Source organism: Mauremys reevesii, linkage group 4 (assembly GCF_016161935.1).
Source record: "Mauremys reevesii isolate NIE-2019 linkage group 4, ASM1616193v1, whole genome shotgun sequence".
NCBI lineage: Eukaryota > Metazoa > Chordata > Testudines > Geoemydidae > Mauremys > Mauremys reevesii.
In genome coordinates, this window is record NC_052626.1 from 69,565,174 (window position 1) to 69,579,673 (window position 14,500).

At 41.2% G+C, this 14,500-nt stretch overlaps 1 protein-coding gene across 17 annotated transcripts in view; it reads right to left on the bottom strand.

The window, feature by feature from the left end:
- Nucleotides 1–14,500, bottom strand: part of GPHN (gephyrin) — a 572,379-nt gene that overhangs the window by 187,578 nt on the left and 370,301 nt on the right. For all 17 annotated transcript variants that reach the window (XR_005597335.1, XM_039533323.1, XM_039533330.1 and 14 more), the window contains one exon: nt 7,264–7,330. Coding sequence is in view for 16 of the 17 variants with exons in the window: in XM_039533323.1 (XP_039389257.1) it covers nt 7,264–7,330 (67 nt within the window). In the remaining variant the exon portion in view is untranslated. The remainder of the gene's footprint in view (nt 1–7,263; nt 7,331–14,500) is intronic.

Below are 14,500 nucleotides of genomic sequence, written 5' to 3' on the forward strand. Positions count from 1 at the left end.
ACACGATTTCCCTTTACAGAAACCATGTTGACTATTGCTCAAGAGTTTATGTTTTTCTATGTGTCTGACAATTTTATTCTTTACTATTGTTTCAACTAATTTGCCCGGTACCGACGTTAGACTTACCGGTCTGTAATTGCCAGGATCACCCCTAGAGCCCTTTTTAAATATTGGCGTTACATTAGCTTAGGCTCTGTCTACACTACAAAATTAAATCAACTTAAGTTACGTTGATGTACAGCCACTACAGTAATTAAACTGCTGCTACATGTACACACTCCTTGTGGCGTTGGTGTGCATCCACCGTAGCAGCACTTGCATTGATGCAGAGAGCAATGCATCGTGGGTAGTTTCCCACTGTGCACCTTGCCACCATCTAGCACAGGGTGGTTTGTGAATGGTTTCCAATGCCTCATGGGTGCAAACGAATTGCATACTCAGCACCCAACGTTCCAAGGTGATGAGGAACCACAAAGGGCTGAAGTAGGAGAGTCAGTCTGAAAACAAAAGGGGGCAAGATCTGGTATGGGAACTGATATAACACTCTTGGATGCCCCTTCAAAAGTTCTGCTTGGGGCCTCCCAGGTATCTGTGTGGACCTAGTAGTGGGGATGATGAAGAAGATGGCGGCTGCCTGTGATTATAACTCCAGCTTTGTTTCTTAAACAGGTCTTGGCACAGTGGTGGAGCTGAGAAGTAGACCTGTTATTGAGGTCTGAAGTACTTCCTCAAAGGTACCGGGGCATAGAGGCCCAGGGACTTGAGAGTGGCCCTAGAATCCTTCAGGCCATGGAATTTTGTGTCCATCTGTTCTGAGAAGAGAGATGTTCCCTCAAATGGAAGGCTCTGAATTGACTGCTGAACCTCTGGTGGTAGGCCCGAAGATTGGAGCCAAGAGCACCTTCGCATGATTACTGCCAATGCCAGGTTCTAGCAGCTGTGTCAGCTGCATCCAGGGCAGACTGGAAGGAGGCCCTGGCTATAGTCTGTCCTACCTTCACCTGAGAGGAGAATTCCTTTCTGGACTTCTGAGAGCAGCGAGTCCTTGAATATAGACACAAGGTCTCAGATGTTATAGTCATACTGCTCATGCGAGGCCTGCTAGTTGGAGATGTGGAGCTGTAATCCACCAGTAGAATAAATTTTTCTGCCAAATAGGTCCAGCTTCTTTGAGTCCATCACCTTCGGGGTCACACCCTGCAGCCCTTGCCTGTCTCTTTTGTGTGTTGCTGCGACCACAAGGAACCTGGGAGGGCGATGGGAATAAAGGTATTCATACCCTTTGTTGAGGACAAAGTACTTTTTCTCTGCTCTTTTTGAAGTAGTGGGGGGCCGAGAGGACAGAATCTGCCATAGGGATCTAACTGGACCCATAATAGCCTGGTTGAGGGGTAGGGCCACCTTTGAGAGGGCTGCTCCGGCCAAGATGTCAATCAGGCTGTGGGAGGATTTTTTAAGCACCTCCACTTCCAGCTGTAGGTTAGACACCATCCTTTTCAGTAGCTCCTGGTGAGCTTCAAAGTCATCCTGAGGCGCCGAGCCACTCAACTCCAGCACAGCTTTGTCTAGGAAGGGGGAGGAAGCCTGAACCAGCAGGGGAGCTTCCTCCTTTTCTTCTGCCCCAACCATAACATGTAGCCCCAAATCCTGAGTATCAGTACCATGTTTGGTACTGGAGTCCGGGTTGGGTGCCAGACAGTGCAGTGGAAGGGCCCTTCTCTTGGACCCCACTGAGTATGAACAGCTGGAAGATGTCCCAGTACTGGGGGAAAACCCCATGGATTCCAAAAAGGCCATTGGACCTGCACAGGCCACTGCCCACTGGACCAAGCACTTGGAGGGGCACCTCCACTGGGATCCAACGGAACATAGGCCAGGTACTGGTATCGGCCCCTTGGCTGGGTGCATAGCTCCACCTCCAACTCTGATGACAAGTTGGCTTGCGGGGATCATGGGTGGAGGTACCCCTTGCTTCCACCGACCGATGCCGAGGGTCTGGGGAACGGTGCCAGAGCAGGGAAGCCTTTGCCGACATCAGCAGAGTCTGTTTCCTTCTGGTCAGTACCAGATGACCCCATGCTGGATAGGAGCTTGGGGCACCATGCCCCCCTTCTGCTTGATATCCTCGCCAGTGCCGGATCTTGCTCCGCAGGGGTCAGCGGTACCAAGACTGCCATCAGGTTCCTGGCTGCAGCGAATGCCTCTGGGGCGGACAGCACCATGAAGCCGCTTGTGCTACGATATCCCCCCAGTGTCAAGTGGTTGGTCCTGCACCAGACTCAACAGCACCTGTGAGCATGGAAGAGTTGATGGTGCTGCTTGCAGGGTGGAGGTAGAGAAGTGGCCTTATGCAAGTCACACACCGCTGCACTCCCCGTGTTTGTCCTTTCTCAGATCTGGGGAACATCCCCTCTTGGACTGTAGCTTTTTGTGTTTCTTCCTCAACACTAATAAAGGGGAACAGTGCTGAGAGATGTGCCGCCAGAGGAGCACTCCACACTCATGGCGAGGTATTTGGTGCCAAGTCTGACTAGCTTGGCTCCAACGCCAGTGTGAGTGCGGCTTCCATCAGGATGGACCTTGGTCTAGCTTCCCTGTCCTTCTTCATACGAGGCTTGAACTGGCAGTAGACCTGGCAATGCTCTTGTACGTGAGCTTCCACCAGACACTTCAGACAGCTGGAATGTGGGTTGCTCACCGGCATTGGCTTGCCACAGGAGGTACAGGGTTTGAAGCAGCATATAGGGGAACCCAAGGCACACATGGGATTCATAAAAATATTACAGAAAATTCCCACTTTGTCACACTAGTACTTTGTGTAATTTGAAAAGAATGGGTGGGTGTGGGTATGTATTTGATTGGCAGTGTGATGGGGTGGCCACAGAGGAGAGCAGCCATGTGGCAGGATGGCCATAGGAGCAGGGTAGGGAGGGAAGAAGACAACACTGCATTTGTTATATTTGGTGCTCATTTTCCAAGTTTTCTTTGTAAACAGAAATGCAAAAGCAAATCTTTTTAAAATGAAATCTCCAAATCTGAAGCATCCATTCAACAACAAATAGTTGCCAGGAAAAATGGTTATAATAAATATTGCCAGGAAATAAAAAATGATCACATTAACAAAATAAAAAGTAGCCTATCCTTTTAGATGATGCTAGACTCTACACATGAATCAATTTGCCAGAAAGATTAAAAAAGTCTCAAATGGTGCATTTGAATTACAATTCAAGCTAATTAACAGGTTTACTTCTAAATTCTTTGAAAATTAATTCTGTACTCAATGTAAGTGCTTTAAGTTAGGCGAGAATACAGATACACTACATTAAACATATATACTAAAAATAATCTTTAAACTCTTGCTACTGTTTCTCCAAAAGTATTATTTTTTGAAAAACAGCCTTGGAAATACCAAAGCACACAACTCTCTTTATTTAAATAAACTCTAAACCTCAAAAAGTGAAACAGGATATAAGTGGTGAACAAGGACAGGAAGTTGTAAGCTGACCAAAAATGAAAAGCAGTGAATCTTTGAGGAAGTACACAAAGAATTATTAACACATTAGAAAAGTAAACAGGCTGTTTTGGGGAAAACAAAGCAAGCAAACAACCAAACAAAACCCTGTTTGGTTTAAGTATTGACAAATAGGTTCCAAAAGAGAGTTCTAAATCCCACACTATTTGTAGTATTCAGAACTTTTACTGGCAAACATTAAAAACACTAGAGGGCAGAATCTCTGCTAGTGTAAATTGTCATAGGCCCAGTGACATCAGTGGGCCTATGACAATTTACACCGAGTGTGTACCTCAGGGTGATCTGTCCTTCTGTAGCTGATACAATGGTTTAAGTTAAGAAATAAGCTGAAATTAGGTTTTGGGCCTAAGTTAGCCTAAGTGTAGAGGAGTATGGGAAATTGAATTTGCTAGTGTGAGAGTTAAAGATAAGTTGGACACAGAATATAATAGGAAAGTAAGAGTTAGCAAGGACATGACCCAGGGTTATTTTGCTCATTACGTTTAGGCTATAACTAAGCAAGGCTTTAATGAGTTTTTTTGAGAATTGTGAATGTTTATTAAAATGCTATCTATACTGATAGTATGGGAAGGACTTTGGTGCAGATGTTAATTGAAATAATGTGTAATGTAAAGAGCCAATAAGAAGGTGGTCAAAGTACAATTATAGGAAAGATCAGTTTAATGTTAATTAATATTATAATAGCTTATAAAAGGAGTAGTTTTGCTAAATTGTCAGTGAGCTCCAATTAATATAAAAAAGTTACCATTAGGTTCTAAGATTATAAGTATTTGGTGTCAGTGGACTGATCATCCATCAATACAATATTTAATCTTTGGGCGCAGGTGTAATTGTTGTACAGTGTAAGTAGCAATTGCATGACTGTTTGCTTAACTAATCATTTTTTTAAATAGTTTGGTTGTATCATTCGAAGTGTCACTGCATGGTCCTCTACTAAATACATTTTCTGCAACCAGCCTAGTGGCTCGAACCTGAATACTAAGATGGATTTTATTGCATCCTTATCTTTAACAACTTAACGCTAACTGAGAACATTTCAACATAAAGGTTATAAAAGATTATATCTCTTTCTTTTGTTGAGGCCATATTAAATAAAGGAATGGGGCAGGCAAAAAGTAGGCGAAATCTCCCACAAATCTTAATTGTGAGGCACACTGTAAAAAAGTTTTCTGAACAGTACATCCCAGCACCACTTATATCTTTCCTTTTGCTCCCAGACCTTATACACCATCACTGCAGAGAAGAGTGCTCTCTAAAGCCAAGTGAAATATTCAGTGTGCCTACCATTACTTAGAGTGTTCACAACCACAGCACAGAAATACTGGGTAAAGTACAGCTTCTTGTGGGTACAAGTGTTTGTTTCTTCCCCCACTATATTGCTAAGGCAAACATACAGTTGCCAATTTTGGTTGGACATATTCCTGGGGGTTTCATCACATGACATAATCTTTTATTTCTGAAAACTCCTGAACAATCCTGGAGGTTTGGCAACCCTGGTACAATAGAGTTTACCAAACAAATTGCTCCTCTTAAAAGATGACTAGAGCCATTTTATTGCACTAACAGTTTAATCTCTTTTAAAAAATATCTTTTGAAATATCACACTTCTTTTCATTTATCTACCGAAAAGTAACAATCAGTATAGTCGGAAAAGTGAATATAAAATACCATGGGAGGTCTGCTATTTATTTTCTCTTCATGATTTATTCTCCTTCCATGATAAATATGCAGAGTTTAAAAGTAAAAAAATGATTCTGTCTAATTGTCAGGGATATAAAATAAATAACAGGATCTAAAAATCCAGCTGGGTACTTTTTCTGTCTCATATCGTTACCAGTAATAAAGATTCTGCATTTGGAATTTAGCTGCTCATTCTGTTGACAGTGAGACTTAAATTTACAGCTCTTTATATTGCTGTCCTGGTCAGAGCTAAGTACATTGTCAGTGCTTAAATAATTTATTAACTAAACCCAAGGTTAATTTATTAAAATAGACTCCAGGGTCCTCTCCTGTAGCTGTGCAACAGAGCTGAGAGGAATAAACACTTCCTTGCACAAGAAGTTGGCAGTTGTGAATCATAAAATATGAAGGAAACATATACAGAATAAGAATGAATGATTTTTACACATTTACTTTTTTGACCATGATGGCATTTTAACTTCTCCCGTTATTAGGGAAATTGCAGTCTTGCATGTTTTCCAGATCTGAATGTTAACAACCACACACCCTCTTTTTACCTTCCAGTGATATTTAGTAAGGTTATTTTAATGAAATTAAAAGGGAAGTAACAGTTCATAAGACAAAGTAAATCCTCATTTGATATCTCTGTAACAAACTCATTCAATTTGGTTCTTCAGGTTCCTACATCCCAGAAGTATATCCTCTCTATCATGGGTCTTAATAACCTTTGCTGAAATCTAAGAGATCTTGACTTCTTAAACTACATTAATTGAGGGGGGGGGGAACAGAAAGACAAAGAAAGCACATCAGGTTACAAAAACACTTCCTTTATGAAATTTCACTACATATTTTTTCCTTTATTTTTCAGTAGATCTCATACTTTATCACTTGCACATATTTCAGGTATTTGTTAAAATAACTATTTCTCAGTATGTTGTACCCCTTTTCATCATCCTTTGTCTATTTATTTGCCTATCTTTACATTGTGAGTAACTCAGGGCAGAGATCGTGCCTTCTTTTTGTTTGCATAACACCTAGTACATTGTGAGTCTACTGGAAATAGTAAATAAAAGTTATCAAAAAAACAATCCCACTCTATCTCCCCCATAGTTTAACACATGGGACATCAATCTCTAGAATCTAAAAAAGGGGCAATATAATATGTTGAAATAATGTTGTCTCTTTGGGATTACCATCTATAAATTGTCCAAACTTCTTAATATTCATTTTTTAATTTTGCTTAAACAATGGAGGGAAAGGATAGCTCAGTGGTTTGAGCATTGGCCTGATAAACCCAGGGTTGTGAGTTCAATCCTTGAGGGGGCCACTTAGGGATCTAGAGCAAAAATCAGTACTTGGTCCTGCTAGTAAAGCCAGGGGTCTGGACTCAATGACCCTTCAGGGTCCCTTCTAGATCTGAGATAGGTATATCTCCATATATTTATTTCATAGTAAATGTGGGTTAAAATTCTTATTTTGATGTGAATCTTTCACAGCTGTGACAGAAACTCTAAAATATAACATAATTAGGGTAGTGTATTAGAATCAGGAAATGAAAACAACTTAAAATAGAAAACTGACCAGCTAGTTTCACTGTCCAAGCTGAGTGAAAGGCAAAAAGAAAACAAAATGCATGAAGGGTGAAAAGTAACTTTGAGTTTTAAAATTCTTTCAGTTGTAATAACTCTGAAATTCAATAACGAAAGAAGAGATTGTTTGGAATATATTTATCTTCATAACAGTTTAAAAACTGTTGCCCTACATCTTTTTTTCCCCTTTCCTGACCAAAATTGGTAGTAAGAAAGAAATGAATTCCTCGTACACAAGACTGAGCTGGATCTCCTATTTCACCCTGAGAATCAGAATGTAGAGTCTTGTGGCTGCAGAGAGCAATGCGCTTGATCCTGTTTTTGGCTATATTAACACATATATACATGGACTTTTGTAAAATTGGTTGTACAGCTAATTTTCTGCCATGTCAAGCAATGTGAAGTCCTTCTTATAGGATGGCAGCAAGCTCTAAAGGTAGACTCAATATAAACACTTCTTACCTGTGACCCTTTCTTGCTGCCTGGCAGGTTAATTATGAGAGTTTTTCCTCTGATTCCACATACAGGTCTGAAAAGAAAGAGAAACAGGGTGAAATGTATGCAAGTGCCATCTTTCATGGGAAAACCCCATCGTGAAAGGGCAATTATAACTAGTCACCAGTGCCTGCCAGTTCAGTTTGCCTGCTCTCCAAATGCCTCATGGTCACATTCTAATCAAGGATTGAATTAGGACAGGGGTTGAGATGTGCTCAGAAGAAACAGGACCAGAAGCAGCATCAGGTAAGGCAGACAATCAGATTTCCACATTTGATCAAGTGTAATATAAAGACATTGATTGGGCCAGAGCCCCATTTGGCATAAATCTGTTTAGTGCCATTAACTTCATTGTTTAGCTACATCAAATAAGGATCTGGCCTATTTGCTCAAATGCTTTGGTTTGTGTACAACTTGAGTAATGGTTCCGGAAAATTATTTTGACTAGGAGCTAAAAATAACAATAGGTCACTCCAAGTTCCATTTGTTCTATTTTATGTTTTTTTAATTACAGTATAAGAAAAGAACAAAAGGAAATAATAATAATTCTCATATATAAAAATTTAATCAGGAGGACTGTTAGAACAGCACCCTGGATAGAATGGTATCATATTCATTTCAAACCTAAAGGGCAATTTTCAAATCTTATTCTCCCCATGAGTCTGCTTTGCACTCCCAAGAGGCATATTCAGCAGTGAAAAAGCCAAAATGAAGTGATGATTTGCAGCAGAGAATTTGAGATTAGAGCCTATCTCATCAGCATGGAAGATCAAAAATGAATAATACTACTATTGCTAAGCAGTTATGTAGATGACTTAACATTTTCAAAGAGCTTCACAACTTTAACCATTTATTCCTCTGGCATCCCAGATTACAGCTCCATTTTAAAGATGGGGGAAAAAGGAAAAGAGATAAGTGATTTGCAAAAAGACAAAGAAAAAGTTGGTTTCCAGACCTCGGAATCAGCCTGGATCAGGCTCTCAATCCTGTTCTCAGACAATGTCTCTACCGTACAATATAAAATATGGGATATATAATAAATATTACTTTTATATTTCAGTACCACATTCGGTATGTCTACACTGCATTGTAATCCTGGGTCTGTGGGACCAGTGCATGTGGACTTGGTGTTTCCAAGCTCATGCTTGAAAAAACCTGGGTTTACAGTTGCTGGACCTGGGTCTCACAACTGTGCTAATGCATGCATATTGCACTATGCAGTCCTTCTGACTTGAATCTGTGGCTTGAGTTGTGTCCACACTGCAAAATGACAGGGCTCGGATGTGAGTCTCAGCAGTACTCAGGATCCAATCCCCAGGTGGGTCCTGGGATCAGGGTCCTGAGTGCTTGCTGACCCAAGCCAGACAGATTGTGTGTGGACAGTAGGGGGAGTTGGGCTAAAAACTGAGACTAAGCCTGGGTTTACAATGCAGTGTACACATACCTCTAGATGCCTGAAGTCAGGATTGAGGCCCTGTAGTGTATCTCTTTGCAGAAAGAGGTAGGCAGAATACCTACCCCTAAGAAAACAAATGATATATAAAGGGAAGAAGAGATGAATACATCAAAATATATATAGGTAATTATATACAATGTACAATTCCTTTTTAAAAACATATCCTGCATTATATCTATATCTATTCATTAGATATTCCTAACTGTCCCAAACCCTAACTATAATTTACAGGTGAACATATGTAGGCATTTATGTCAAAAGTGGGTTCTGAGAGGTATTTGAAAACGGAGGGTAGTGGCCTTAAGGATCAGTTCAGGAAGGATGTTCCATGTGTAAGTGGTGTCATGGAAGAAAGTGATAAGGTGTTTTGGGCAGTAGGTAAGTGGGTGGTCAATGATGACATTATTAGCAGAGCAAGGGAACTACTCATGTTTGTACATATTTACAGGATCAGCCCCTAAATTCAAAATTTTACCCACAGGTATCTATGAGTGGAGACAGTGAATACATCATAGGATGGAGTTTGCCTTGACACTGAAAGTAAAGAAACATTGTGAGCCTTGCACAAATGATGCCCCAGATGTACATCTGTAGCCCAATACAAAGTCCATTAGCATCACCAGAGTGCACTACAACCTATGGGACTATGAAGCGTTATCAGGAGAGGTTTTTTCCCAGAACTCAGCTAAAGAACATTTAGTCAAAACCAAGAGAAGAGGGAGAAAAGTTGCAAGTCCTAGAAGGTACCTGCCCTTCACCAGGCAACTCCAACATAGTGCAAATCAGTCTACTAGCAATTTAGATGCAGTGATGTTATGTATTTGTGGCACAATTTGTCCTTATTTATGCATTAGGGAATCCCATCAGATACGAACAGATGCATATTTTCCTCATGACTTCCTTTCAATATAATAAGGTGCCATGGGGTATCCTGAGAGTCCTTTCCAACCTCAGTCACTGACTACAGCTGATACAGGTCTGCTTAACCACCACTGTGCTGTATTATATATTACATTTACAATCATTGCCAGCTTCCCCACTAGCTGCTGAGGAAGGGTACAGTAGCAGCAGCCAGTCCTGTTTACTTTTGTCTTCCTCTCCTCCCAGCACTTCCATCCTGTTTACTTATATAGTCCTAGCCTCTGGATATTTCTATCCAGCTAGCCTCTCAGCTGTATCTTCTCTCATTTAATTGGTTTTAGAGTAGCAGCCATGTTAGTCTGTATCCGCAAAAAGAACAGGAGTACTTGTGGCACCTTAGAGACTAACACATTTATTTCAGCATAAGCTTTCGTGGGCTACAGCCCACTTCATCAGATGCATAGAATGGAACATATACTAAGAAGATATATACACATACAGAGAACATGAAAAAGTGGAAGTAGCCATACCAACTGTAAGAGGATAATTAATTAAGATGAGCTATTGTCAGCAGGAGAAAAAAAAACACTTTTGCAGTGATAATCAAGATGGCCCATTTTAGACAGTTGACAAGAAGGTCTGAGGATACTTAACACGGTGAAATAGATTCAATATGTGTAATGACCTAGCCACTCCCAGTGAATTAATAATTTGCAAAGAATTTATACCACAAGTTTTGTTTTTTTTCTATTTGTTAAATATTTGAGAAGAGATTGAAAACTTCTTGTAATTTTAGATTACATTGTTTACAAATAACATTTATTCTATGGCTTGATATGCAACATCTTAAATTTTCAGCTACACAGCCGGGTTGTGATTGGTTTCTCTCCAGAGCGTATAAATCTTGTTTCTCTTCTCCGACTGAAAGATTGAATTTTGGTATAAATGCTTTCAAAAAGTAAATCTAAGTGAGTACTCAAGCATGTGAACCTAAAGTTCACTTCCTACAGACATTCATACTAGTAAAACTGTTTTGCAGGAAAGTCTGCAGAAAACAAAGACAAAAGCGGCATGAAAATAGCAAAAGCCAACTCATGTAAAAAAAGTAGGTGAATTGTATTGACTGCCTGATTGCAGCACTTACCCAGCTCTGAACATTGTTCATTAAAAGAATTGGACATATGATGTTTGCTTTTTACAATTTAGTTGTCTAAAATGTTAGTGGTAGCTAAAGGGCAAAAGTGAAGCCACCGTGAAAACTGCACACTGTAAATGCACCAGGAGTCCGGTGGCACCTTAAAGACTAACAGATTTATTTGGGCATAAGCTTTCGTGACTAAAAAAACACTTCTTCAGATGCACATGAAGAAGTGTTTTTTAGCCACGAAAGCTTATGCCCAAATAAATCTGTTAGTCTTTAAGGTGCTACTGGACTCCTTCTTGTTTTTGGGGATACAAACTAACACAGCTACGCCCGATACTATCTCCAAAATGGAAGCACATAGTCAACCAATATGTGAGTAGTTTTAATTGTTCCTGTAATTAAGAATCACTGCTGTAGGCCTTGAGTCAGGACAGCCCTTACGTGTTGTTCTGAATAGGGATGTTTTCTTGAATCAGCGCCATAGGGAGGAGTTTGCCTGTTCTTCTTTTTAGTAAAACATTTAAAAAAAAATACAATGATTAGATGTTGCCATGGAGTCATAAGAGTACCTTCCAATTTTATATAGCAAACTGAACACATTTTTAGTGAAAATCCTAGGGTGTGGTGGGAGGGAGCAAAAAACAAACACACCTAGGTAAAAGCATCATTCTGGAAAAAATAAGGTGTCACAATTTTTTAGCAAATGAAAAGGTAAGCCACAGAAAATGAGAGGAGGAAGGGGAAAATATATTTCTTCGTGGGATGTTACTGAACATTTAGAGCCAAGGACCATAGCTGATTTATGAGGGAGGGAATTTCCCTGGCTTTCTTCCTACACAAATAATTCACTGTCTTAATGGCACTTCGAGGCTGCACTGCATTTTCTGGCAGGGTTACAAATTTCCTAATGACAGGTGTCAAAATGTTCAGCATTAAAGGGCACAGTAGCTTTTCAGAGCCTCAGAATGAGCCTTTCATGTCATTGCTAACTTGACTCACAGAGAACACGAGTCTTGCTGTGCAGTTCAATTGTGTTTTATCTTATAGTCTCTGTACTGCCTCATGCATTAGCATATTTCAGGTGCAATATTGCTCAGTTTAGAAATCTCTTCCAAGGGAACTGAGTAACAGCTTAAGGTTACTAGATATCTTGCAAAGAATCAAGTGGCAATTTGTCCACTTGACAACGTGAATTGCATGTTTAACAAGAGATAACAATATTTCCTTCCTCATCCCTTTCCCCTTCCTAGTCTGTCACAGGAAATGGCATGGCATGAAAAATGAAGATTACATTGTGCATGTAAAATTACAACATTGTCAACTCTTGCATTTTTTCATGAATGATAGCATTTTGGGTGGAGGTGGAGCCAGTCTTACAATGAGTGAGAAAATATCCAGCCCTCTTTGAGCAGTGGTTCTCAACCTGCAGCCCAACAACCACACAGCTGCTGCCCATGTGATATCCTCAGGGCCATACAGGTAGTGTATATATGTATATGCCATATATGCAGCTCTCTATGTGTTATGTGAGCTGCATCCACATCATATATAGGATGCATGCCACAGCAGTAGATTTTAGAGGGCTTCCAAACAATAAGCCATACATCTCCACCTGGCAAGGCCTAGGTGGGATACAATGTATAACAAAACTCCACATCACGCAGGAAATTTAAACTGTTGTGGACTCATTCCTTTCGTGCACATAACTCTTTCTACAACCTCAATTTCATAATTCTTGAATTTTGATCTAAATAATTTCAACAATGAAAGTGAGATGATCAACACTGCCAACCTCACAAGTTCAAAAGCAGACTAAAGCAGCAGGCAGCAAGAACTGCAGTGGCCTCTATTGGTGACAAATGGAACAGCAGCCCAAAGCTTAAAGTTTAGGTTGCCAAGCGTGGCTTCTAGCTGGTGAAGCCAGATCTGGACATCAATTCCAGCTCAGCCTGAAGTCCTGAGCTACCCATAAACTTCCAGTGAGACCATGCAACGCAAATAAAAGTGCTCCAAAATTGTAGGACCACAAAAATACTGTGATAGTTGGCAACTCTAAAGCATACCAAATTTCTATGGATACTTGGTCGTTTTGGTGATAAATGAGTAATATCCCTCAATGAGGTACACTTGAAAGATATGCAGTGGGCTACAGGCTACCTTCAGCTGCATGAAGAGGATAGCAAATTGTTGCAAAAAAGGAGACACGCTGAGAAGGGGATGTCCAGATACTGGGACTAGAATCTAGTGGTGGAGCCGGGGTGGACGGGTGGGTGAGAAGAAACAGCAGTACTGAGGATTGACTGGAAGCTGTAGGGAAGGGAGAGACAAATCATATGAGAGCCATGGAGGTCTGAGACTAGCTGGAGAAGGAGAATGGGAACAAACAAATCAGGGTGGGGAGAATTGTGACTGCTTGGACAAGGAGACGGACTGGGATGAGAAGTCTGAGTGGAGACTGGAACTGTGTATGTACCTAGCCAATAATACTTGGTGATTACCTATACAAAATCGTAACCCAGATGTTGGGTACATCTTTTCCCCAACTAAATGAAGTTTTTTAGTGTCCCTGTTTGGATGTTGATTTTATATGGCCCTGGTTTAGGGTGACCATACGTCCTGTTTTGGCCAGGAGAAGTCTCCTTTTTCAGCTCTGCCCCAGCCGTTCCTACTTTTTCACCAAAACTGGGCGTTTGGCCCAGCTGCAAGGCAGAGTGGAGAGTGGCAGCTGCTGCTCAGGGGTCAGCTGAAGGCAGCACTGCCCACCAGCAGCACCGGATAAATTTGCTGCTCGTGGGCAGCACTGCCTTCAGAACTGACCCCCACATGTGGCCCAGAGCTCGGGCGCTCAGCACCATCTGCAAGCGGTGTGGGAGGGTTGTTCTGGTGAGCCTTGTGCACAGTGGAGGGGGAGGAGGGGAGGATGCATGATATCCATTGGAATGGTACGTGGTAAAACTGTGTCCCTACAAAGTGATCTGAATCTCAGAGGGTTGGGGGGAAGTGACTTAGAGGCAGGAGGGATGCCCCAGGAATTCCAATAAGGCACTGCAGGAATGGATATGGCACTGGGGCCCAATTATGCTGACTCCACTAAGTTCTCTTGACCTGGTTCTGTACCCATTTTCATGGCAAGTTTGAGAGGATGTCCGCAAAGATTCCCAGCCCAGAACAGCAGATGACATTAGTCTCAGTGGTTTTGTTGACAGTACCAGAGTTGATGGTACCAGGGAACTTCAATCCAGGGCTCAAGCTCTATCTTTGGTACCCAAGCAATTCTGAGAGGGCTCTGATAAGGGTTGACAATGGTCTGAGACCTTCTTGCTGGAAGAGGAGCTCTTTTTAGCTTTCGATGGCCAAGGTGGAGTTTTATCTGTATTGCTCTGCATCAACCTTCCAAGTTCAGAGGCAGGTCTCAAAGCACACTCTATAAGAAAATCCCACAGCCTCACCTCTCTAGATTGTTCAGTCCTATTTTTGAAGGATCTCACATCTGGCACTTTCTCTCTCCCAGACACTTTAAGAACTAGGAATGAGGGCTGCTAACAGGTGCTAACAGGCATTGTTACTCTGAAGATGGAATAGTGCTTAAAACTGGGTGACTTCAGCATGTTGAAGCCCTGGTACCAAGCTACTGCTCAGAACAGAAACCAAGACAAATTTTAAGTAAATTATTCTAAATGGGACAACAATAGTACTAGCTAACTAACAATTATATACAACTAACTATACACAACTAGAAAAAT